We start from the raw sequence: 25,999 nt of genomic DNA, 5'->3' as shown, positions 1-25,999 counted from the left end.
CAGCTCCATAGCTTCAGGCTGCATAGTGCTCCCTGTGAAGGCTCTTGTAACACGGCATGGTTTTACTCTATGACGCAGTTATTGGGCCACAGAGAAGGAAAACATATCGAAGATTTCGACATTGAACATGTTCAAGCAGAGCAGAGAACTGTCATAGTGATAATATCTGTCTCTCCTTTATTGTAATTGTGTTCTGCACATGTTTACAAATTATCCCTGCACACATGTTCACTTCATTTATCTGTCTACTCGCCCTTATATTGAATAGTTTCTGCTCACAATATGTCTACACTCATGCACTTTAACTTATGTCAATACTGTCCATTTACAACTTTGTTCTTGCACATTTACATTTAATCTTTCTTATTTAATATTTAGGACTAGTAATGCTTAGTTAAATCCTGGTTGTATATATTCACATTCTTAGTTTTGATATTTTTAGTGCTTATTTACTTTGTATTTAATATTATATTGTGTTTAGATTTGCTAACATTGTGTTTTTTACTCATATTGTGTGTTTGGATAACCTGCTGCTGTAACGCCACAATTTCCCAGTTTGGGATCAATAAAGTAATTCTATTCTATTCTCTTCAAACTGTTTACAAATCTTTTGACCCATGAGATAGAGCTGACATTGAGATCATGGCTATGTGTCAGCTTCTTTGCACAATCTTCTGTGAGTCCTGATACTTATGACTTTGTGTTGCTGAGGTGCCAGTACCCCTTATTTGTGAAACCCATACTAAAGTAGGCGTCACCAGATACTCCATGCTTCTCATTTTAGCGCTGGTGATTGGCTGCTCTTCTTTTACCCTTCAAAATAACACATGACTAAAACAGCAACTTTATCCTTGTTCATTATGAATAGTATCTCATAAATGTACGACTGTATTCTTGTATATTTATGATTTTAATCTTGAAATCCTTTTTTTTCACTTTTGAATTGCCCTAATATTCCACTGTGCGACCCATCTCCACTTCCCTTTTTATTTCAATCACTGCTGAACACCAGTCAATTTCGATTTTAAGGCACAGCTGGTGACATTTACAAATATTAATTTAAACCTGTCACATACTGTAACTAGCTGTCAGTACATGTTTACTGTTGAGTTTTTATATTAATTCATCTATACATGCCAAAATAAATGCTATTGATGTGTTGTTAGAATTGCTAGAATTGTATGATTTGATATGATTTTTGTAGTGACTTTATGTGCGGTTAAGTTATGTACAGTAAATTGTTGACAACATCTTAGAGAATATTAGATTGGACTTTGCACTATTCAGTATTAAAAATTGAAACAATAGAGTTGTATTCTTGGCTGGCAGTAGCTCCGTCCGCAAACCAGAAGGTTGCTGGTTCAAGTCCCGGTGTGGACCATAATATGGAAGTTGGTCTGGTAGCTGGAGAGGTTCCAGGTCACTTCTATTACACCCAGCAAGCACCGCCAAACCCCCAACTGCTCTGGTGCACTCCCTGCGTAACAGTGTGTAGTGTGTGAGAAGCAATATCAGAGTGTAATACCAGAATTGCCCCTCAGGGATTAATGAAGTATGTCAAATAAAAAAAAAATATATATTATTCAAGACAATACTTGGATCTTTTCAACTCAAGATTCCCGTCTTTCCCCTCCAGGTAAATTCTTGCCCATGAAAACGATGTTGGGTCCCAGATATGATGACCAAGTAGCAGAGGAGAACAGGTTTCACCCGAGTATGCTGTCCAACTATTTAAAAAGTCTCAAAGTAAGTAACTGTGAAGATATGCTTTGAGTAACATTTAAAAAATGAAAACAGCAACAATGTCTCATCTCGTCTTCTTCTTTTTATTTATTGTTTTCTCTCTTCAGGTAAAAATGGGTTTGCTTGTTGATCTGACGAACACTACTCGCTTTTATGACCGCAACGACATCGAAAAAGACGGCGTGAAATATGTGAAGCTTCAGTGTAAAGGGTAGGAGCTAAATCTTAATCATGAGTCAAACTACACTCCAGTTGTTGTTTATTTGGTGGCAGTGTACTGAGTCGGATGTTTTGCGTTGGTTTCAGCCACGGGGAATGCCCTTCAAAAGAGACGACGACAATGTTCATCCGGCTCTGTGAACACTTCATCGAGAAGAATCCCACAGAATTAATAGGTAAGAAAAACACAGCTCTAATGTAAATTTTTCAGGTTACCCTTTCTCCTTCGTTTTTACAGTCGCATCAGAAGGTCCTGTCACAGAGTTCATAGTCAGAACAGTTTTTGAATTGGAGGCTTTGGTTATCTTAAGTTGGGAGGGGTGAGAAGTGTTGCTATTTCAGCTGCTACGATGTGTAAAGTTGTCAAAGCTTAATTTAGCAAGAGGAAACAAAAAACATTATTGCCCATTGCGACATACTTGCCCCCTTTTTTCTTTTTTGACTTTTCTCTTTTTCATCTTTGACTGTATGTTTTGAATGTTTGTAAAATGATCTGTTTCTCCTGCTATGAAAACGAATGAATGAAAGTGTAATGCTGCACCACAAAGATTTTGAGGATTCAAGCTGTCAGAAATGAAAGCAGAAGTTGACTCATTTCCTCGAAGCTTTTTTCTGTTTTTTTTCAAACTTAACAAGTGGAAGCAGATTCATCAGTTAAGATATAGCAGCACTCAGTGAAGTGGAAGTTAAGAGGAGTTATTCAGTGACCAAACCCAGTATTTCTTAGATGAATAAAAGGATTGCATTAGACTTTCATGTAGTTTATCATCAAACAGGAAACATTTGGAACCAGAGAAGCCCCTCTGCTTTGCTCTGTGAGCCCTTTTACAAATGTGTCTTGACTTGTATGAAGTGTTATGTTCACAGAAGAATATTAAGATTTTACAAAGTAGAATATCAGAGGCTGTAACAACAACAGCCGGCGTTGACTGACACATCTCCGTTATAGCTTACGGCACTCCTCTTGGAGTGGTGGGGGACTGCATTTGGGTGGAGGGTCACCACCCCAAATGAATGTTAGTGGAAACCCTGCATCATAATACATTTATAAATGTACTGTGGTAGTGATGTGTAATACAGACAAAAGGTAATTTCCCTGTTAGAAGGCTCCTTATATAACATGGAAAATTCTTTACAAAAAACAAATACTTGGACCTTAAGTTAAATAAACTTGGAACGTAATTCTATTGTGCAATGTTTGAACATCAAGTGCAGCATTGTTTTAGGTCAATTAGTAGCAATATCACGAGTGTCCAGCAGAGAGCAGCATTGCTCCAAAATTCACCGGCTGCAAATGAAAGCTGGGTTAATAATACACATTTGTAGTTTTTCAGTCGTCATGTTCTATATTCAGATTCCACGCTTAAGCAACAGGTCGGTTTCCACGACAACCAGTCCTCTGCTGATGGTCATAGAGCAGCTCTTTTGTAGCACCTGGAGCTTAAATGGCTTTCCCCAAGGTTTGCTCACTTACCTTCAGGTAAAGATATCGAGAGCATTTGCCTGTTTTCAGAAGTGCATGGTTATTATTCCTCAAAAAGTTTTGTCCTGATCCTGTCAATGTGGGAGTTTGAAACAACACGCTCTCCCTCTGAACACTGTGTAGGTGATTATAGGTGAAAGGACATAAGTTCAAACACGGGCTGAATAAATATGACTTAAGATGAAACACCGTGTAGAAGTCTGTGTGTGGGCTGTTTGCACTGAGTTGAAAATACATTAGGTATTTTACCGGTTAGATCTTCGAAGGCAACAGACTCAACAGTTCATATGAAGCACGTCAACTACAACATACCTTTCTATCAGTCTACTAGTCTGTGGCTTTTGAATTTGTATTGTACTTTCACACTGGTGCCAGCAGGGCGCTCTCATAGACCTCACTCTCGCCTCTCGCATCACGTCGAGGTCTTGTCTCTCCTCCTGACTGCTGCCTGGCATCTTCATCATCAAAATGTTCCTCCCAACATCAAATCAGAAAGTGTGAATGTCATTTCAGTAATTTCCTGTCTTTAGCCAGCTGGTGATTGGGCTTTATTGTCCATGTGGGTACGCATGTCCAAATTAGACGCTTGGTGTTGTCGTTGCCAGGCAGGCTTCCTTTGCAGTTGGAAATATGAGAGTCAGATTTGGTGTTGTTTGAACCCTGCGGTGCACCTTCTGAAGGATGCTTGTCTGCAGGAATATTACTTTTAACTACAAAAGGAGGGGACTATGTTGCAGAGCTGGAGCTCTTCTTGTAATGGAGAACAAACATGATTCAGAGTTCAGGCACTTTTCTGAGCCTCCAGGGAGGAAATGATCACAGCAAGTTTATTTCTCTTAAAAAAAAAAGATTATGATAGTTCAGTTATTCCTATTACTGCACCCTCCCTTCACTCTGCTTCTCTGTACGTCTCCTCCATCTCTGGGTCTCTTCTGTATCTGTGCAACAGCTCATCTCAGCCTGTGTATAAAAGCAGGACTCCCCCCCCCTGAGAAAAGAGGGATTTGAAATTTTGATATGATGCCCTCGCTCAAAGCATGGACCCAGCCTCAGTGCATCTCAAAGAGCAGCGATGTTATCTCTGTCAAAAGGGAAACACATCGGATGAGATCTTACTACACCCACAGGGCGATCATGTTGTGCTTCGTTACATTGATCGTGCAGGCTCTGAACATAAATACATTAAGAAATAAAATAAATTGCTGTTATGACTTGCATACCATATGTAACTGTTGGACCTCAAAGAGTGAATACTACATGACTGTAATGTAATATAAATGCTAATTTAAATGGGAGTTGTGTGCTGCCTTTCCCCCCCTGAAGGTGTCCACTGCACGCATGGCTTCAACCGGACGGGCTTCCTGATGTGTGCGTACCTGGTGGAGAAGATGGACTGGAGGTAAGGCCGTTTAAAAACGAGCCCCTTGTCCTCTTTCCTTGCATCTTTTATTTCCTCTGGATATAAATCACCTTGCAGCCGATAATCTCAGCTTTGCCTGATAGTGTCTGTATGTAACATGTTACATAAGTCGTCTCCAATCAGCTCAGGCTTCACAAAAGAAACCTTGTTTGCAAGTGACCGAGCCAATCAACCGACGTCAGAAAGGGGCTAAATAATTAACACGCGCTGATCAGAGGAGGGTGAGGATGAGTCTTTAGTCAGAGGTGGAGCAGCAGTCTGAGTGAGCAGAATCTCTGGAAGCTGCAGACATGAAGGGGGGGGAGGGATAAAAACCCCTCCCTCCACCCAACACTTCCTGTCTAATGAATATTCTGAGAGCGTTTACAGCCCTCCAGTCCAGCTTCATGTGCTGCATGAGAATATCAAATCATCAACACAGAGAGATTTGTGAAGAAAATGTGGAAATACTTGGATGTTTTAAGTTGAGATGGGACAGATCCGATCTAATATCAGAATCAGGTCCGATTTTGATGTAATTTACATATTGCATATCGGACTGACAGTGCAGATCAAGAGAGATTGTCAGGCACTTTGAACATTCTCAACTTGCAACTTGTGACGCTTTGAAGACGTCAGCTCCTTCTTATGCGGTCAAAAGAACAATTCTTGCATTTCAGTTTCAAAGATTTATTTTGAAAACCTGACAGTTGTTGCTGCCTCCTGTTTGTATGTGAAACCAGCACAAAACAGCACATTTAAATTTTATGCATTTTTATTTATTTCACATGTTTTTGCTCTTTTAAGAAGAAATGCAGTACCAGGTTTACTACAGCTTTGTGTAGCCTTTCACATAATGCTAACAACAACATCCAAATTATTTCTGAACATAAATGTCAGTATCTATACAAGTTTATCAACATCGGATTGGAACTGTAAAAAAGTGGATCAGTGTATCTGTAAAAAATCCTTAAATATTCAAAATGTTTGCTGGAGAAAGCTCAGTTGTTTGAAAATCCAGAAGTTGTTGTTGTTTGTTTCACAGATGAAATGAAAAATGTATTAAAGACAGAGCTTATAAAATAAGATACCAAAGATCCGTGCAATATGAAAGTAAAGCTTTTTAAAAGCAGCTCTATGTCTGTGCTTTTCTGTCTCTTATCAGCGTGGAGGCAGCTGTAGCAGCTTTCAGCCAGGCTCGATCCCCCGGGATCTATAAGGGAGACTACCTCAAAGAGCTTTTCCGTCGTTATGGTGACGAAGAGGACGCACCCCCTGCTCCCGCGCTCCCAGAGTGGTGCTTCGACGACGAGGACAGCGGCGAAGTGGACGATGACGGTAACGCTGTCGGCCAGGAGTCGGGCCCCAGCTCCTCTGGGTCGGCGCCCGGCAAACGGAAGAAAGAGAAACTAAAACTGGTGAGATTTCCTGGAAGCTGCAGGAAACCGAGTCATAAGAAAAAAAAAAAAGAAAAAAAAAGAAATGAGGAATGAATCTCCCTGCAGGGCACAGATCTCTTGCAGTGAGGATGCTGGCTCTATTAGAAAGTCTTCCCTTAAAGGATGAGACTTCTGTGCTCAGCTGTACGATCACCCAGTTCATTTGATGTTTGAATTCAGACAACACGACACGTTCTGTCTCTTCACACTTCCCAGCAGAGGTATAAATTAGATGAGATAAAAGCTGCCTTCCTGTCTTTTTGTAAAGCTCTCAACAGTTCAGTTCAGTGAAATGGGATGCCTCGGATCAGCTCCAGTTGCACATAATTAGGTTTTTGTTTACATTGAGCTGATGCTCTTATCCAGACTCATTTGGAGTGGCTGAAAGAAGCGGAGTGTCAATGGTACCACCAACAGTCAAGCAGGAAGTGCAGAAACAGTGGAAATTAAATCAAAACAAAGATTTGAGGTGTAAACAGTTGTAGAAATGATACTTACTGTATATCCAAATACAAATGTGAACGTCTAGACGTCGCTGTGATTTCAGGGAGAGGTCTAGGGCTACAGGCGACAATCTATTTCATTTGATCAAATTGATATTTCACGATTTCATCTTCCCTGATTGGTCTATAAATCTGAAGGAAGTTGTGAACCTGTTGATCAGATCACTCGGACTTGATGTGGAAAAATTACTAGGGGGGCTGGCAGGAGAAATTGTGGGTGAAGTCTGACATTTTTTTTTGTTGTTCTTTTTTGGCTACAGCTCCTCCAGCAAATATCAGGAGTTATTAAGGAGTTTTCTGCAAGTGTGAAAGACCTGTTAGCTTGTTGAAGTGAAACGTCATGAAAACAGTTTGTGAGTAGAGTAAAGGTAGAACGCAAAGATAAGTAATAACTGTAGACCTTTTACATTCAATTCAATAATCAAATCTGATATTTTATTAACAGGCGTCCTTCTTGCTTTAAACTATTCTTGACTTTCGATCTTGAAACACTGCTTTGTTTTTTTCAACATCACAAACTAGGTTGAATCAGTAACCATTATTCTGGGGAGGGGGTTTCTATGTAGTTACAGTCAGTTTGTCAAGTTGCCATTAATTCATCATATTGTTTCTCAGAGCTTAAGATGGAGTGATCAAATATCTTGTTTCATCCAAACAGCACTCACCCCCCCCCCCCCCCCTTCCCCCTGTAGAGCTGTAAATGTGAATGTTGGCTGTTGCAATGCTTGCTAATTAATTTCCTTTTTTTCTGACTAATTGTTAACTGACTAATCGTTTCTGCTCCAATCCAAACTATTTATTCACAGTAAGATGTCATTTAAAAAAACTAACAAACTTCATTATCAAAGTTTTTGATTTACAGATTAATTACACAGGAAGCGTAGTGAGCCAGCAGGGGATGCAGTCCTCGGAGTCGCTGTCTCTAGTTCAGAACTTAGTTTTGGTTCCACGAGTAAACTGCAGAAAAAAAAAAGTAACAGCTTTGTGTTTGAGTACAAATTAAATGTACAATTTAAGCTGTAATGTGGCCAGTGTTGACAGTCAGGTTTGAAAATGGAGGCGTGTACACCTCCTGTGTTCTCTTGTTTAAACAAAGATTGGATTTCATGTAAAACATTTGAGAACCCAGTTTGTTTATTAAAGTGTCAGTTGGAGTGGGGGCGTGGCCTGGTGGTTAGTGCGAGCGCTCAGATGAGATTTGTTTAATGAAAAACGGTGCAGTCTGGACCTCAGACAGTAGAAAACATGTGACAGCACGAAGACATGAAAAACCCCAGATTATGTTTTTTTTAAAGTGCTTCATAGACTCGTTGACACTTCACGACCCACCAGTTGAGAACGATGCTTTCTCTTCTCAATGCAGCTATTTAATACACAATGCATTTCACTAATAACACATTATATTATCACATCTGTGTCTCTTCAGAATGCCATATATTATCATAGTTCTCCAGGACGCAGGACTCGCTGGGAGAAGAATGAGAGAGGAAAAGGTCACGCAATGAGAGCCATGGTTTAATTAGGAAGTGAAGTGAGGTGTCTTTTTACTTTAAAAAGAAATGTTACATGTGTCATCCGTGTTACACAGAAGATGATTTCTGTAAAAAAAAAAAAAAAGAAACCTGGCTTTAGAGAGAGAGAGAGAGAGGGAGAAAGAAAGGTGGATTTAAAGTTTATTCTACCTGTTGTCTCTGCACATACAGAAGGGATTCATAAATCAAAGGAGTAGCTGCTTGGAAAGTCCAACCAGCATGTCAGTGTTTCCTTTTGCTTATGTGTAGGAGGGTATGACTCTTTCTTTCAATTCAATTAAAGTTTGGCCCTCTGTTCTCCTCCTCCCTCACAGGGTGCAGTATTTCTCGAAGGCATCACAGTGAAAGGCGTCACGCAGGTCACCACACAACCCAAACTAGGAGAAATCCAAAGACGGGTTCAGGAGATGGCCGAGTGGGACAGGTAAGAAACCGTTCTTTCACTCTCCTCATACCCTGGCGGGGAGACTGTGTGTGTGTCTCTGTGTGTTCACACACGTGTGGGTGTACCACACTGTGTTAGGCGTGACTCGCTTGTTGTAAAATCACCTTTTTTATTTTGAGACCCTGACACTCTGTGACAGGCAGCAGAGTCAGGAATAGATTCTTTCTTTTCTGGAGGAAATATGCAGCTGCTGCTCCGCGTCTAGGTCTTGTCACAGCAGAAGGAACGGTCCATGATGCTATTTCTACTCGCTGCTTTTTTTCTTTTTTTTTTATGGCTGCAGGTTCCTGTATGGACTCTCGCTGACAAAATATTGTGTTATTATTAATAATCGTAATAAGAGGCACGGTTGTGTAAAACGTTCAAGTTTATTGAGAACATAATTTATTGTTGCACTTTTTGTGAAACAACAAACCACACAATGCATTTTAATTGTCATTGTAGGGTCTATTACACTCTTGAAACTTAAGTTGTTGATGAATTGGTATACAAACAGTTTAATTATTTGGTTGTCTCTAAAGCCTGTCTTGCAACAAATCAACTATTTGCTGCAATGTCTTTTCTTATTGTTATTGTGGGCCTTGTTTTGTAATGTGTTTTAACATTGTATCGTATCGTATTTATTGGTCGCATTGGTCGTATTTTATAGTGAGTTACCCCCACCCCTATTCTGGGTATTAATAAGGCTTGGCGTTCAATATAATTACCAGGATGGAAAGAAGGCATTAGCTTTCAGTGCAGGTGAGGTGAAAGTGAAGTAAAAAGACTTTATTGTCCTCATGGGTAAATTCCTTTTTCACAGCCCCGACCAAACCAACCAAAGAACAACCACAAACACAAAACACAGAGTATAGAACAAACAATGTCAAACAGTAATCAAAAGTTCCCTCTCTGGTCTGTTCAGCGAGACCTTTTGTTCAGGGCAGCTGTAACAGCAGGGATCAGGCTTTTCCCAAGGCGAGCCCTCCTGCACCTCCAGTGCTCTGTAACCTCCGTCCTGAAGGAGGTGAAGTGGATGTTAAGTGGATTCATGAAGACCTGTTCTGTTGAGGTTGCAATGCGTCTGTTGTCGATGTAAAAATACGATTTAAATTTGAGGCTTTAGTCAACATAAAAAAAGGGCGTTGTCACTGATAACAACCAAAAAAGCCGATAATTGCTTTCCAAGTGATCTCTGTACAAATGGTGTGACGATATTGCCACACTTGGTTTAAACAAATGAGACATCTGTAACATTTTTACAGCGTAGCTTTCCCCACAGCTGTCAGACCCACCGCTCTACCTGGAGACTCTGTCCTATTAATAATGAGACCTGTTACTGGCTCTTCTCTGTCCTCATCATTGATTTCACATGAGCTGAATAACAGCATACTCTTCTCCCCCCCCCCGTACATCTGAACCGTCACACAGTTTGAGTATGTCACGCAAGCTGATGGAAATGTACCTTCCTATTTTTAAATATAGGGGTCAGCCCAAATGATCGCATCTAAGTTATCTAGTAATAAACGCCGGCTCAGTCAGTTCAATGTTCGGTTCTTTGTTCTCTTTTAAGACCCAAAGTTTTACTGCACTAGTCCAATGGTTTTTGATTTAGGAATCATTCCACATTATAAACATCGTTAACGATCATGCTTAATTTACAATTTCATTCACTTTCATCGTGTTTAGAAGGAGGGCTGATCGGACATCCTATCTGTTTAAAACCTACCGTCAAGAATTTCCACATTATGGAGAGTAAAAACCAGCAGTGTCCACTCGTCCCTCCTCGTGTCGAGCCCTCTTTAATCACTTTGAATTTAGATTCAGGTCTTCTAGGCTCTGACCCTTTAATGTAAGGTGATTTATTTCCGAGTACGGCCTAAACTGCTGCACATGTTTCAGCAAAATGAAGGCATAAAATGGATGAATGCCAGAGCTCTGTGTGGTAAGAGTCGCTGATTCAATGAATAAATGTCAGTTAGAAGCACAAATAAAACAGATGTGTGTGCTCATTGCTTTGCAGGTCTGGGTTTCCTGGTGCTCAGCCCGTCTCCATGGACAGGCAAAACCTTCGTTTCCTGGAAAAGAATCCGTACAAAGTGAGCTGGAAGGCCGACGGCACACGGTAGGTGTATTGTTCATGTGTTTTCAGTTACTATGAATGACTCTTTATTAGCTCAGGTCAATACAGGTACTGCCTTTTGACTCTCTGACTGGCCTGATTGGCTTCTCCTCTCGTTGATTAGGCTCATTTTTTAAGAGTCATGAGTCAACAGTGAGTTTGTTTCCCCCTAATGTTTCCATGTCTTTTTGTGCATCAGAGGTGTTAATTTATCTTTCCGGCCTTTTAGTGAAAACAAAGAGGAATACTGAGACGAACCTGAGTGGTCATTGAATACAAGGGGAGAAGTGCAACCTGGCAATTAAATTCATTTATAAGAATACTTCAAAACAACAGAGGTCGACGCATGTGGATATAAAAGACAAGTAACAATGACAAAATGTGTAAAACATAGCAAACTGGTAAATGAGGAAACAAGAATTCACCCAAACCAACAGTAAACTGTCGCCCATCAACAAACAACAAACATGTAACATGATTATTTCTGAAAACATGGGTTCATTTATACCAATCGGTTTCGTTTGCCTTTGAACCTTTCTTTGAGTATTCTCTGGAGTCTGTATCTGAACTGAGGAAGCTTGGTTTATTGGGTTAAAAACCTCGAACTGGGGAGGGATAGAGGGGAAGCGAATAGGATTGGGCCTTAAATACACAGAAGGTCAAAGTGTTGTAACGATAAAGAATAAACATTGGTTATTAGTTTAGTTTCAAAAGTGCAAAGGGAGGGAGCTTTTCTACAGAAGAATTTGAGATCGTTCATAATTTATTGGACTGTGACTGGAACAAGGGTTTACTCTGAGACCACTGTTGGAGAACGGGCCGAGCATTTCAGAGTTTGAGGGGGACTGAGTATCGGATTAGGAACATTTAACCCAGAAAATAATGCTTTTGGTGATTGAGAAGAGATGTTATCCTATAGTTTGTCCTGTCCCCTTCCACTTTAAAGTTTACAATACTCTAAACACTGTGTGCAGCATATGAAGCACAGGATAACTGCTGATCGACTATTATTATTATATTATTATCTGTTGGGAATCTGTTTTGGTCTCAAAATCCTCCAGAGGTTTGGCTCTGGTTGAGTCCTTTTTTTAAACAAGCATCTATGAACCACAGGCTAAAGAGGACGGCAGTGACTAGTGTGGAATTTAAGTGGGAACACTTTCTCTTTGCTCTCTCGTTTTAGGGTGCATTTGAAATTTCCCTGATTTTATGTCTCTATTAGCAGCCAGTGCCGAGAAGCATAAAACGTTTTTATTATTCCAGTAGTCTGCTTTGTGTCTCTCTCTGGTCTGAATGTGCCGTGTGCTGAATATTTAATGACTGCAGTCAATTTCAGAGTTTTACATATGGGTGCTTTAATTTCCTGTTAAGAGTGACACTAGCAGAGTGCAGTTAAGGCTCCAGACCAAGATGCTGAAGATCGACTTCAAATACTTTCAAGTGTTGTGAGAAAGTTTTGCTCCCAAGTTTATGTGGAGAACAGTACAGAAGTATTCCTCTCCTGCCTCCAGCTTCTGCCCTTCAGCCCATTTCCTCTCCAGCTATTTGAGGAGTCTTTCTTCAGTCATGAGAAGTGCAGGGAGAGATGCTCACAGTATGTGAGGTATGAGTCATCACACAACTGCAGGATATGTATGATGTTGAGGATGGGATGTTTCTTTTTAACGGTTGAAGAATAAACCGAGAAATACAAAGCTCAGTGTTAATACAGCGAAACATAGAAAGCCCATGAAGACTTTCCTTATCCACAGATGACGTCAAATCTTAAATTCTCATGATCAAAACAACAAAATCGTGTGTGTGTGTGTGTGTGTGTGTGTGTGTGTGTGTGTGTGTGTGTGTGTGTGTGTGTGTGTGTGTGTGTGTGTGTGTGTGTGTGTGTGTGTGTGTGTGTGTGTGTGTGTGTGTGTGTGTGTGTGTGTGTGTGTGTGTGTGTGTGTGTGTGTGTGTGTGTGTGTGTGTTGCCCCACACAAACGTAACTACAAATGCTTCAAATATACCTGAAATACTCAAAGCTCAATTAATTAAAAGCAGACATTTTCAAACTAGGATATATATAAATGTTCCAATAATTTATTATAATTAACCATTTCTCTTTTATTTTAAGGCAGAACAATTGTGAACTTAACCATTTAAACAGAGAAACATGGATATTTTCCTTTTTAGTAAAACTTGACCAAACTGAGGTATAACAGCATTGTTCCAACAGTGTCTTTATTTTGACCCCCCCAAGACATCCATTCATTCTCCCTCTGGAAGTGAAAATCAACACTTCTTTGTATCTCCTCATGAAGAAATGTTTTTGTATTCTACTTATAGAAAGTCTGCAGGTTCTTGCAAGTTTGCTGACGCTCCACTACAGAAAGTATTGGGCTTACTTTGTACTCAACTGTGTGTAAAAACAAAATGAAAACCTCAGCCTCAGCATATTTACCTGTCAAATGTTGCATTTAGCATAATATTCATTGTTGTAGTGTAGGATTTGTCACCTTGATACCAGTCTCCTGGTTCTGCCGAGTTTCTTTCTTCCTGTCCCGCTTTCTCTGACAGCAGCAGTATTGTGTCTCAATCATTGTTTTTCTTGGAGAATTGACACAGAGGAAACATACAATATGACGTATAAAGGTCTATAGAAATGTGCAGAAAGGTGTTTTCGAGTGGACATTTCACACATTGGAGCCCGGCTGTTGTCTGCATGCAGGTAATCGGTTTGTCTGTCATTGTGGGAAAAGCTTCCATCTATAGGCTCAGGCTGCAAAAAGCAAAGAGTCTTTATTCTGTCTGTGAGGCACAGCCTTTTCTGGCGCCACTAGTCTGATATTACTTTATACTGCTGAAGTGAGAAATGGATCACAGCTTTTTATATATTAATTTTTTTTGAAGCTGCCACACTAGTTTCTCGCCTGAATCGCTGTTCTGTCAAATTCATCCCACAAAAAAAAGACACATTTCTCAAACAGGTTTGGCTTTTGTGTGAAATTGAATTCACACTGAAGCATTCACAAAAAGAAATGATGATGAGAGACGGGTTGGTGGGGGGAAAAAAAACTTGATTAAAATTCCACAGGTGTGTGTCTTCATTAAATCTGGACAATACCTTGAATAATAGAAAACAACAGCTTTGTTTTGGATCAGTGGATTTAAACAAACACTGTAAAAATAGAGGAATTTTCCTCTTTTGAATTGCCATTTCTTCATCTCTGTTAATCATAACATCTCTGATATAATGAACAAGTATGGATTCTGAAAAGCTAGCTGTCACATGGAGGACTTTGGATGCATCAAACGGGAGTAATGAGTTCTCGTGTTGGGTACATATTCAGTGAGATTTCCTGATTGCAGTGGTGCAGTGGGATCTTCATTTGTCATTCTTGCCATGCGTCGCAGAGAGTGTGCAGAGTATTAAACGTGCTGCTTCCTCGTTGGTGGCAGTTGTAAAGACCTGAAATGGATTTTTAATGGGAAATGTGTCTCGTCAATGTGGTCTGGAAAGATTGTTCACTTTGCATATTGCCAGAGCTTCTCGCTTAAGTGTTGAATATTCTAAATGCCATCTGCTTTCCTTGATCAATTTTCTCAAGAAAAGGAAGTCTCTTACGCTGATGGGTCTGACTTCTAAAATAAGTAACTTAATTCTTGCATCAGGCAAAAGCATTGTTCAAGCAGGAAAAGGTTAATGCGCTCCTTTCAGCATCCATCGCTCTGACACACTTCCTCTCAGCCCCAATATGTCGGGCAAAGCATCAACACTTCTGACAAACTGCCTTGCTTAGTAGAACAATACTGGACAACATTGTGTCAAAGCAATGATACATCCTCTCTTACCTAGACGTATAAATGTAGCCCTATACCTGACGCGCACACACCTCGCATACAAAGGCAAAACTCTCACTGCCTGCTGTCTGCCAAATAGGTGGCTTCTAATGGGCTGTGGAAAGGACAGCGAAATTAGTGCATCTGCCAAAAGGGGAAACACAGCAGAGTTTGCTTTTTAATCATCTTGTCGTGGAGCTTTCTTGTCAGGGCTCGATTGGTTTGTGCCCGAGAGATGAAGAGCAGGAGGAGGGAGAGAGTCCAATTATGCCCCCAGGACTTTAAACAAACAGTGCTGCTCAACTTGGACTTTGTTAGAGAAATTGGACTGGAGAAAGACTAAGTTAATTTTCTCTTTGATGTCCTCCCAATCCCCAAGTTCCACTTAATTCACTCATTTAAACGGAGGGATCAATGATGAATATTGTAGAAAAATGGGGTTGCTCATAGGGTCTTTAAACTGCAGCCTAATAGAATATTAACAAGACAGTCTTCAGCTTCCATAACATACGAGTTGTGTAACAGACAATTTGTAAACTGCGTGACTGCACATTTATATTTTGTAGCTGCTCTGTGAGATTTTGATTTTAAGGAGGAGAAATCACTTGTACTTTGGCAAACAGAAAACTTAGCTGTTGAAAAATGAAGCAAATGAGAAGTGGGAAAAAAACGAGTGTCCACTTGAGGCTGGCTGCAAAATCCCCAGAATGCTCATTAACAACGATGTTAAACGCACAGCATGCAAATTCTGCCGCCAGGGGGCTCTTTGTTATCAAAACGAGAACAAAAGATGACGTCAATGCTGGCGGGGAATCATGGGAGTGATACTCTCTGCCACTTCACCCCCACCCCTGATGAAAAAGAACTCTGAGTTGTCTGTTTTCACAACCTATTTATGCCGTATTTATCTATTTACTGTGTATTTACTCTCATGGCTGTATTTGGCATATCATGCATACCCAAGTGTTGACTAGGGGGCTGTTGAATGACTGATAGATTAATCAAAATGTGTTTCTAGGGACCTTTGTGGCTCAGATTTGGCACGTTGCCTTTTTCTTAATGGGAAGACCTTTCCTAGTCATTCAATTGAGAACCTTGATGTTTCCAGACTTGTAAAGGAACATTTGGTTTTACAGTAGCTTCCAGGAACTTGGCAGGGAAAATGGTGCTCTTAAGTCCTGTTTTTATTTCTAACAATATGCTTTTTACAAGTGAAAACGCTACATGGAAGAAGACCAACCTGTTTGTTTGGCAAATGTTAGTAAGTCATCTTAACCTTCTCACTTTGTGCTTCTTTGAGCTTTTCCTAAGGGAAGCCTCTTGTCCTGTCTCACTCATAGTGAATAGTTAAGTCCCAAGCGGTTCTCGATGTGTGATTTGATGCGAAAACGTGGAAACATTCTGAACTATTTCCTTAATATTCTTATATTAACAGTCTTGTATGATGTTAAAAGCTGGCTTTGAAGAAGTTACTTATAGTGGTTGGCTCTCATCCTCATCATTTTAACTCTTAGCAGTAGTACAAACGAGAAATCAACCTGGTCTTTCTTGATATAAGGAGCAGTCCTGCCAGTTTGACGCACCACTAATGATGTGCAAAGCTGCTGGATTTGATCTAAGTCCTCCCCTGGAGCTCAGCTGCTCTCAGCCATGCTGCAGGACTAGGCTGGCTAAGCCCACACAATGGCCGTCTGTGCCTCATTAGGGCTAAAGTGCTCCGGGGGGGAACGAGGCACAGGGATAAGTCTTAAAAACCTGAGGCTCCCAGTACCCAACAGAGGACACAGAAGCAGACGAGAGACAGAAGTGGCCAGGTATGCACACTCCTTTGAATAACTAGAACATAAGATTGAACTTTTTCCCATTGTTCAAAAAAAAAAAAAAAAGAAAAAAAAGGTGGGGTGAGTGACTTCAGAGGGAGAGAGGGAAACACAAGGATTGTGAAACTGATGAAGGAGAGGTTCACTGGGAGCTTGGCGGCACTAATGGTCTCCCTCTGCTTTCTTCTGAACATACTTGACAGCATTAGCCATGGCTAACTGGCCAATTAGACAGCAGGGTAGCCACTTCTGTTCAGCGCTGACCTGTTGTGTCCTCTCTGGTTGTTCTCTGTTGTGACACTTTCTGTTTGATCTTCTCAGTCATTGGCCTTTATTGGGATTAAAAAAAAGTATCCTTATGCACCAGAGGATTCCCTTACAGTAATGAGCCATTGATGCTCCTGGCTATGGTCTCTTCAATGCTTTCATTATATTACACCCAGATGTAGGAGCGTCTGTATCTTTCCCACTCTTTCTTTCTCCTCCCACATTTTTTCAGTTTTCTCTGCAGTTTCCACAAGACTTTTCTAAGACCCTGATTTATATCTCAAGCCTGGTGTTTTTTTCTTTTCTTTGCTCTCTCCTGTTGTGACTGGAGGGGGAGGAAAGGGTCAAAGTCATCCCTCTGAGCTCTCCACCGGTCTCTTTCAACTGAAGAGTGTTCTGAGGATTATGATGACCACTTTCCATGGTCTGTCTGCCTGAGACGCTCGATTCTAATGGGAATAATTAGGTTATATGTCTCGCCTCTCACTCCCATCCCTTCGAAAACAAAAGCTCTTTTTGAAATAGATCACGTACAAACTGCAAAAGGAGTGACATCTACCTACGCAGTTATTCCTGGAGGTACAAGGAAGCATTAATCAAAGACGGGAGCTTTCTGTGAGGCTAATGGTTCCCATCTCCACCCGATCTGTGTTACAACATAGGCACTGCTTTTTTTTTTTTGGGCTGTCAGCATTGTCACTAACAGTAGTTACTTCAAAACTTGAACTGTGCCTTAAATGTCTGACATTGAGTGTATTTTCAACAGTGTGCAGTTATTTCACTGTCTTATGTTTGGCGTCACATTTTTTTTTAATTTGAAAGCTCTGGTATCTTTTTTTTTTCTTAAACAAAGGAATTAAAGAAAAAAAACTAGAGGACTGGAAACCATAAAGTACAACAAATAGCTTTTTTTGTGGCTTCTCTTTCTGCGTTGTATGTTTAAAGTTATTTAAAAAATATTTTACAGCTATGGTTTTAATTTACTGTAGGTACCTTACTATTTTTTAAGTTAAAATTTATTTGATTGGATACTAAACTAGAGGTTCAGTAATTCACTGGAAGTGACAGAAATGGAAACTAAACAGAACAATTTTTATATACAAATATACTAAACTGTCTCTGGTGCTTGCTTTTCCAGTGTGGGATCTACTTTCATATCACTGTAATTGATGACTAGACAAAAGTTTGGCTTTTTAGGACGGTTTGATAGTCCGTTTGTAATATCTGCAAAATACTGACTCAGGTGTTCGCCAATTGATTAAGAACATCTTTACCTGACTGATCAATAATGAAAGTCACATGATGGCCTGTTCAGGTTATGGGACAATGCCCACTGGGCTCAACCATAGATACGTTGACAGATTCAATTCTAACCCATAGCCATTTGCAAAGTTTACTGATGCTGAAAGAGCAATGTGTTTTTGCCTCATTGATTGCATCGTAAAGAAGTTATTAAGAGGACACTATTTGCCTTGGTTCATTCTGTGCATCCATGACTACATCATTTCTGTTATATTGGAAAATACACTTAAACTTGAAGGTCGTACTTTAGCACAACCTCCCTAAAATGCTCAGTTCTGTCAAAGTTGGCTTTTGTCAGAGTGCTGTATGGTGAACACACACTGGTTCTTGGCAGCTTGTCAGGTTTCCCACTTAAAACCAGCTGGCATTGATGGGGTATTTATTACATGTAATCCCTTTGTGATATGAGGAGAGAGTCACAGCAGGTATGAAAATGCATAGCATTGTCAGTGAGGAAGTCAGTAATCTCAAATCCATCTCTCTCATCTTTGTTTTTCCCACAAGCTGTAATCCCCTACCCTTTACAATTCTAACTTTATACACCTTCAAAGTTCTCATTGCATTTGCTAATGGGTTAAAGTTGCAAACATAATTAGCCTCTGTTGTTGATGGCCTTGATTTAGATACTTGCCAGTAACCTTTCCAAACACAGCAGTGCTGCAAGTGCTCTTTAGGACATGACTTCATATTGCTATATTCTCCTTTATGGTGTTTTGTGTTACAGAGCTGCAGATGGCCTGTAGAGTGTAACTGGGCTCACAGGAGATGTGAACTAAAGCCACCAAAATGCTGAAGAGTTGCATTTGTTTGCATTCTGCATTGCAGTCTGTTTTTCACAAGTTTCAAACTTAACCTTGGCCTCCACTCTGGAGATTTGACTACCCGGAGGTTCTTTAGGCTATGTGTGAACACTAGATTTCTATCTTTTCTTTGGATTTTCATTTATGTTTGCATACTTATTTAAGTCGTTGACCTTTTCTTTGTTCTTCTGTTACGACCATTTACTCCAAACATAGTTGAAACCACAGCACACTAAATAATACAACTTCCATCTTCCCTTTCTGATAATCAACCACTGCTAGTTGACACCACTTGTGATTTCCTGCAGTAATATCAACTTGACTCTATTACCAAAGAATACTACAATTAAAAAAGACTTAAAGTAAACCAGTGACCCATCTTAATAAATACTACACAATCAATTCATCAGTAGCAATGGGAATAAGCCTTTGTGGCTGCTTTCGAGTTCTCATCTTAAGTAAGTTTTATGCAGCTGCTCATTTTTAGGATGTAGACATACATCCTAAAAATGTATGATGCTGATGCTGTAGTGTTAATTAGCCTACATTTCTGGGCTCATGAATCATTTAATAACATTGCACAGCTGCGTACATACAGTCTTAACATCCAAATTGATTTATATTGAAGAAGATTGTGTTTTGAAAATCGTATGATTGTCTGAGCAGCAGACATTTATGCACTCCAGTAAATCACATTGTTAACAGAGTGGCTGGATAAAAAACAGTGAATGCTCAAAGTTGTAACAGTTGATGCAAATTCTAGAGGATAACACAAATGCAACAATGGAGTCTGTGTTTTGGGGCGTGGCCCATCTTTCCAGCCTGACTTTGGGAACCAACAGCATGGTCGATCAAGGATTTTGTTGTTCTTGTTTATTTGCTTTGTCTCAAATTGCCTATAATGTCTGCCAATTCAGTGATCAGCCGAGTCTGTTCATCAAACAACAGACATTTGGTGTGAAAGCTTTGCCTGCTCTCTTGCCTTTCTGGATATTCTTCAGGACTATTGTGTTTTGTCACCAAGCCTTTTTAGTTTCCTTTGGCAAATAAATTAATGACAGTGACTTTGGTTATTTAGAGGCCTCATTTTATCTTCTTTCATTTAATTGGAAATAGCCTGGACCTTATCAGTCGAATCCAAGAATTGTGAGGACATTTTACAATCTGACCTCGTGCAAAAGATTTAGCAAATCAGATTCAGACATTATACCATATGCCTCATATTGGACTAATTTTTCCAAATTAAGCAGCTCATGCAGAAACGCTGATGGCTTTAAACTGCAATTTGGATGCAAATGATTCAAATGACTACAGTCCAGATGGGGTGTTTATATTTTAACAGATCACCTCATGTGGAATTAGAGCTGTTTACAGATACAGCTTTCAACTAACAGAAACCATTAAGTAAAGAAGTGCTCCATTTCCACTCTATGCAGTTTTTTGAGAGTGGAGATGAAGGTATAAGGCTGATTCATGTTGTAGTGGTAGAATCAAATGTAAGGCTGTTTCTGTCTGGGGTTGAGTGAAGTCAAATTAGTACACACAAATTACTCATTTCATTAGCAATTTTGGTAAGTATGACTATTTTTCACCGCTACAGTACAACAGTTACTGCTCTCCATTTTTGAATGTTACTGGGGCGCAGTAGTGTATGAAAAAGTAATTTTCCACCAATTTCCCTCTCTTTGGAGTTTCTCTATTGCAGTGTTTCCCAACCTCTGTCCTTGAATGACAAAGACAAGCAAATAATGCTTGCATTAAGAAACAGCACATTTTTGATGTTTTTTTGATGTATGTGTTTTCAGCAAATCAATGAATTGTTGCAGCTTTAAAGACTCTGTATCATAACATTGTACATGGACAATATTCACGGTAAATTGTGAATAATTGTACCTTTTCTTTAGAATTACATTTGTTATATTAGTTGTTTTTAAAGTTGCTGATGGACTGTGACTCCTCAGTGCATTAATCATTGTTAGTCTGCTGCTAGGACTTGGGAATGGATTTTTTTATTTCTATTTTTTTAAGTCTATTGCTCACCTGCAAAGGCTGGCCAAGGATTAGTTGAGCTTTGTGCTCATGCAAACACACCGCCTTACTCCTGGTGATGTATGCAATTTGAAGATAGAGTAATCTCCTGCAAGTAAAAGCTTTTTTGTATTAGTGCAAGGCAGCACGGGACTTTTGGATAAAAAAGGAATTTGTTTTCAATTCATTGTAGGAAACATTTTAGTTAGTGTTTGTTAAACTTCTTTCAATAACTTTTAAAACGCAAACAAGTCTTAACGGAGTTATCAGAGGTGGTTTTGGTGAGCATACTTTTGCCTTTTCTTGTTTAAAAATGCTTTCTGTTTCCCTTAAAAGCTACAGAAGATAAAAGGAAAAGTGGTGCTTTGATAATATGCAGCAATTAGCAATTTGCTGTTGGGTGATCTTTCTTTTTTCCCCTTGACATGATAAAAGCTCCTACGCCTTCACCTCGTTGTCTTATTTGAATTGAACTCAACCAATTTGCACATTAGAGAAATGCGCAGTCATGTTGTTTTGTAGTGCTGAGTGGTACCCAAATCTCATGTGTTGCCTCCTTACTCACATCAATGCAGCTTCAAAGAATAATTACCATATTAAGACCTTCAAGTAAACTAATTAAATAAAACTTACAGGCAACATTATTGTTTGTCTGGAGGAATGTAATTTAAGCAGAGCAATGCATCCCATTGCCTGGTTGAGTCTGCTGTTTTAATCAATTAACGGTTAAGTCATTCATTAATTTCCCTTGGGTTTAAAAAGAGAATTCATCCATCCATCCATCCATCCATCCATCAAATCAAGGTATACTTTAATCCAGCCATCCATCAATCCTTTTTAATGCAGCAATAACCACACACCCATTATGCTTGATACTGAACAGGTAAATGAGCTTTGGAGACCAACATCATTGTATTCACTTCAAACATGCCTAATTTTGCTGTCAAATTAGCCATCATAACCTGTGGGCTGATGGAGGTTGACTCACTTTTGGGACCAGCCTCCAGTGACCAGTTCGAGAAACTGAAATGTTTTGGCACTTTTCGGCCCAGAAGTTTCCTCTTTGGACAGTGGCACCTATAGCATTGTGAAAAGTAGAAAGCTTATTTTGCGTTCTTTTTTTGTTACTTTTTTTGTTACTTAGTCATAATTATTAATTGTGTACATAAAGACTTCGATTTGAAACCTAGATTTTAAACGTTTTTTAGGATTCCTTACTGTTCCAATTTCTATTTCACAGAATATTCTTTACAATCTTTTGATATGGGACTGTCTGGCTTTTCACTTCACTTGGTTTGGTTGGGAGTATACCTTAATAAACATATCATAACCAGATTTATTTATTGTAAAATGACAACAAATGTTATTTCAATGCATTGCTCCCCATTTAAATATGTCTAAGTTTAAAAAAAGCGGCCAGTTATCAGTCAGTAGATTAGCTCACCAGTGGAAGTGCTTTCTTGTTGTTGATAAAGAGTCTCTCTAGCATAATTACCATAATAAATACTTATTTTATTTCAACTTCATAATGTATAATCCTCTTCTCCTGCAGGTACATGATGTTAATCAACGGTAAAAACGAAGTGTTCATGGTCGACAGGGACAACACGATCTTCCACATAGCAAACCTTGAGTTTCCTTTCCGGAAGGATCCACGATCCCACTTATCAAATACTCTCCTGGATGGGGTGAGTCATTGTTCCTCCTTATGTCATTCTTTTGGATTGTTAAGCTTGAAACCAATGCTAGCTTTCCCTGTTCTCCCCCCCCCCCCCCCCCCCTTGAAATACCCAGAAGGGGACCTGTTTTTCTCTTGCTTGTAATTTTAACTCCCCTCCACTCCAACCTGGTACATTTCCCGTCCTGCTCATGCAGCTCAATATAACAGATAATTGACACAAGTTGCCAAACCTTAGGTAGAAAAAAACCCACCAGCATGCTTCAGTTTAACGGCAGAACCTGTCAAAAATGGCTGACAGGAAAATCATCATCCAAGTCCTTGAGAAACCACTAATGAAATGTTCTACAGTTTTTCTGTCACTGTTACTGCCTCTACTTTCTGCACCACAACATGTTGGAACGCTCAGCAGTGGCCTCCTCTCAGGTGGTGTGTGACTTATCCTGGCCCTTTGATAATGGGCCCAGACTTTTATTGGCATGTTTGTTATGTTTAGGTCACACAGGTCCCAGCTTTCCCCCAGTAACAGGTGCACATGCTTGAGTCATTAACACACTCCCTGACAGAAAACACAAGCAAGGAAATTACTGTGTGGTCAGCTGAGAGCTGATTATAAGTATCTGGCACTCTTTGTGCTTGGTTGTCTATTAATGGTGATGAAAGATAAGTTGCCGCTGATTGTTTTTCGTTAAGTTCCTGGCTTTGTTTTCGAGTTAAGAAGCTTGATGTAAAATAGGTTTCTCCGTCCTCTTAGCGTAGCAGTTGCTGATTGATATGGTGAATTCATTTTCCTCACCCAGACGGGACATCTAATTGCATCTTATTTATGGTTCCTTTGAATGAGTGGTTCGGAAGTGTGTTTAGATTGCTACAAGGTTTGTTTTGTCGTGGGTATACTCATCTGTTGATGCTTCTGGCTCTCAGTTCAGAGAGGCTGTTTACAGTGAGGAGCCCTCCTCTTGAAGCCCAGCTGCGTTGTCTGATATGTTTCATCTTCAGGCCCTAGGCTCTGCTCTTTGTCTTTATGTGCTGTTTTCCACTCCAGTTTTTAATGAGCTTTACATCCACTCAAGCTCCAAAATTGGATGAATGCAGAATGTAGATTGAATTCCTGGTGGTTTCCATTGGTCACGTAAATGTATTCATCTTTTACTCACTGTGCAACGGTTCAATGGCCCGCATGCATAATGATGGCAGCCTCCTGGAATTACATCATTTCTTTTTTCTGACCCTCTTAAAGTGCTGTACATGCCTCCCTTTGACTCCTGTGTTCTCTTTGCCAGTCTGGCATCAGTAAGTGAATGTGTTTAGCATCTCAGACAGCCCCCCCCCACCCACCCCCCACCCCCGCCTCATTACACAAAATAGAAGAAACTAAATTGATTGAATTAAGATAAATTTGGTTGAATAGGAACTATACACGCCTTAAATGTATTTTTGTCTAGAGACTTTGAAAAGTCAAAATTGTAAGTATGTTTAATTCATCTTTAAAATATACAGTATATAGCATGTATACGCTGTTGATAAATGAAGTATGCCTTTGTGATTAAAAAAAAATGAAAAGAACCCTGTGAGAAAAACTTAGCTCAGCAGATTACAGACATTCAACACAGATGGAGCAGCAGAGGCTTAAAATGTAATGTCCATGTTGGCCCAGAAGAGGAAAAAAAAAAACTGTCTGCGGCTGTAGTGTGAAAATGTATTGCAGTTAAAAAGGTGTTTTAATCAGTTGTGCGTGGCATCATGGCAACTACATCTCATTATCTACAATAAGCAGATCTGGATTGACCAGTAGTTCAATGAGTCCCTGAAATTGAAATAATACATATTTCTTTATCTTAAACAGCATCCATGTGAATTGCTTATCTCTTATATAATATTTCTGTTGTCCTACCCTGACATTTTGTTCACTTGGTATATTAGCAGATTCTTGAAGTTGCTCCAATCTGCTCCTAATATATTTTATAAAAGGAAAGGGATTTTCTTTAACATATATATTACGTAAAGCATCAGTGTTAGGACCCTACATTCACTTCTCTTACTTCAGCTGTGATAAGGTTTGCTTGCTCATCACTCACTTCACTGCGTCACACACGGTTGTGTAATAGTTCTTTGATAACTAATCATGTGTCTGTCTGGTGTCCAGCACCACCGCTGCACCTTTCTCCCAACTTCAGAGTCTTGCATAATGGATGTGCTGTGCTATTTCTGCTTCCTGTCCTTCATCCTGAGACACCACCACACATACACACCTACTTCTCCAGTTCCTCCCTATCCTTTCCCTCTTTGCCACAGGCATCCCTGCCTGAACATGTGCCCCCTTGAGAATACTCAACCCCTAGTGTCCCATGCTTAGTTTCCATCTTGTGCTGTGAAGGAGCAGGGATGTGACAATATCATACATTTTAAAATACTGGCTTCACATACAATTTAATTATTTTTTATTGTGACTGATTTTCTAATGAGATTGAAGTCAAATCATGAATAAATAGTATGATATTTTTTTTTTAAAGATTAAATTCAGTTCTCTGAATATAAAATTCAAAATATTGTCATTTGTATTAGTTAATATAAGTCATAATATTTAATTTTGAGGTTGTTATTCATAAAACAGTGCAAATGTATTCTATATAAATGAGGCCTTCCATTTCTAAATATATTTTGTGCATTCTTTCTACACAATCATGTATCTTTACTTTTACACTTGATGTCTTTCCATCTGTAACCCTGACTCTGGTCTTTTTCTCTGCAGGAAATGATCATCGACAAAGTGAACGGTCATCCCGTCCCCCGCTATTTGATATACGACATCATCAAATTCAACGTGAGTAGCCCAAGCTATTTAAGAATGTGTTGCCTCTCCTCTGACCTATTGCTCCTGAGATCTGCCAGACCCAAATGTCAGACAGAATAAATAAGCATCCCTTTGGACGCATTTCATTAACACTGTCATCTCTGAGCAGCTCCTCCTGCACTCTCTCTCTCTCTTTTTTTTTTTATCAGAGCAAGGTGTGTTCTGCACTCAGGGAAAAGCATAGATGTGGAATTTTCTTACCTTGAAAGCCAAAAAAAATCAAATCCAGCATGGGTTTCTCAGAGGCTTTACTGTAGCAGGCAGCAGAGTGGTGCTCATCCAGCCTCTGCACAGAGATGACAGGGCTCATCTCTCTGCTTGATTGACCCCACACCCTGTCAAACACCGGGCTTTACTTAAGTCTGACCTTAAACACAACAACACTACGGCTGAACTGTTTCTGACCCATTCTAAATCAAGTTTTTGTACTTTTACCCCTGAAAGTTTATTACAGTAATATATGATGTTAAGATAAACTGCAAGTTTTGGGCACTTTATGATGCACACAGGACACTATTTCAATTGATAAAAACGGTAAGTCCTTGCTGGTGTAACCTTTTTAAAAAGTAACC

General features: G+C 39.7%; 1 protein-coding gene across 1 annotated transcript in view; it reads left to right on the top strand.

Annotated features, from left to right (window-relative positions):
* Window positions 1–25,999, top strand: part of rngtt (RNA guanylyltransferase and 5'-phosphatase) — an 81,866-nt gene that overhangs the window by 1,099 nt on the left and 54,768 nt on the right. The window contains exons 2-10 of the mRNA XM_065963821.1: window positions 1,637–1,746; window positions 1,851–1,954; window positions 2,050–2,138; window positions 4,769–4,844; window positions 6,010–6,262; window positions 8,633–8,742; window positions 10,766–10,867; window positions 22,448–22,583; window positions 25,326–25,397. Of these exons, the coding sequence (XP_065819893.1) occupies window positions 1,637–1,746; window positions 1,851–1,954; window positions 2,050–2,138; window positions 4,769–4,844; window positions 6,010–6,262; window positions 8,633–8,742; window positions 10,766–10,867; window positions 22,448–22,583; window positions 25,326–25,397 (1,052 nt within the window). The remainder of the gene's footprint in view (window positions 1–1,636; window positions 1,747–1,850; window positions 1,955–2,049; window positions 2,139–4,768; window positions 4,845–6,009; window positions 6,263–8,632; window positions 8,743–10,765; window positions 10,868–22,447; window positions 22,584–25,325; window positions 25,398–25,999) is intronic.

This window comes from Labrus bergylta, chromosome 15 (genome assembly GCF_963930695.1).
Source record: "Labrus bergylta chromosome 15, fLabBer1.1, whole genome shotgun sequence".
Taxonomy (NCBI): Eukaryota; Metazoa; Chordata; class Actinopteri; order Labriformes; family Labridae; genus Labrus; species Labrus bergylta.
This window is presented reverse-complemented; position numbering and strand designations above follow the sequence as displayed.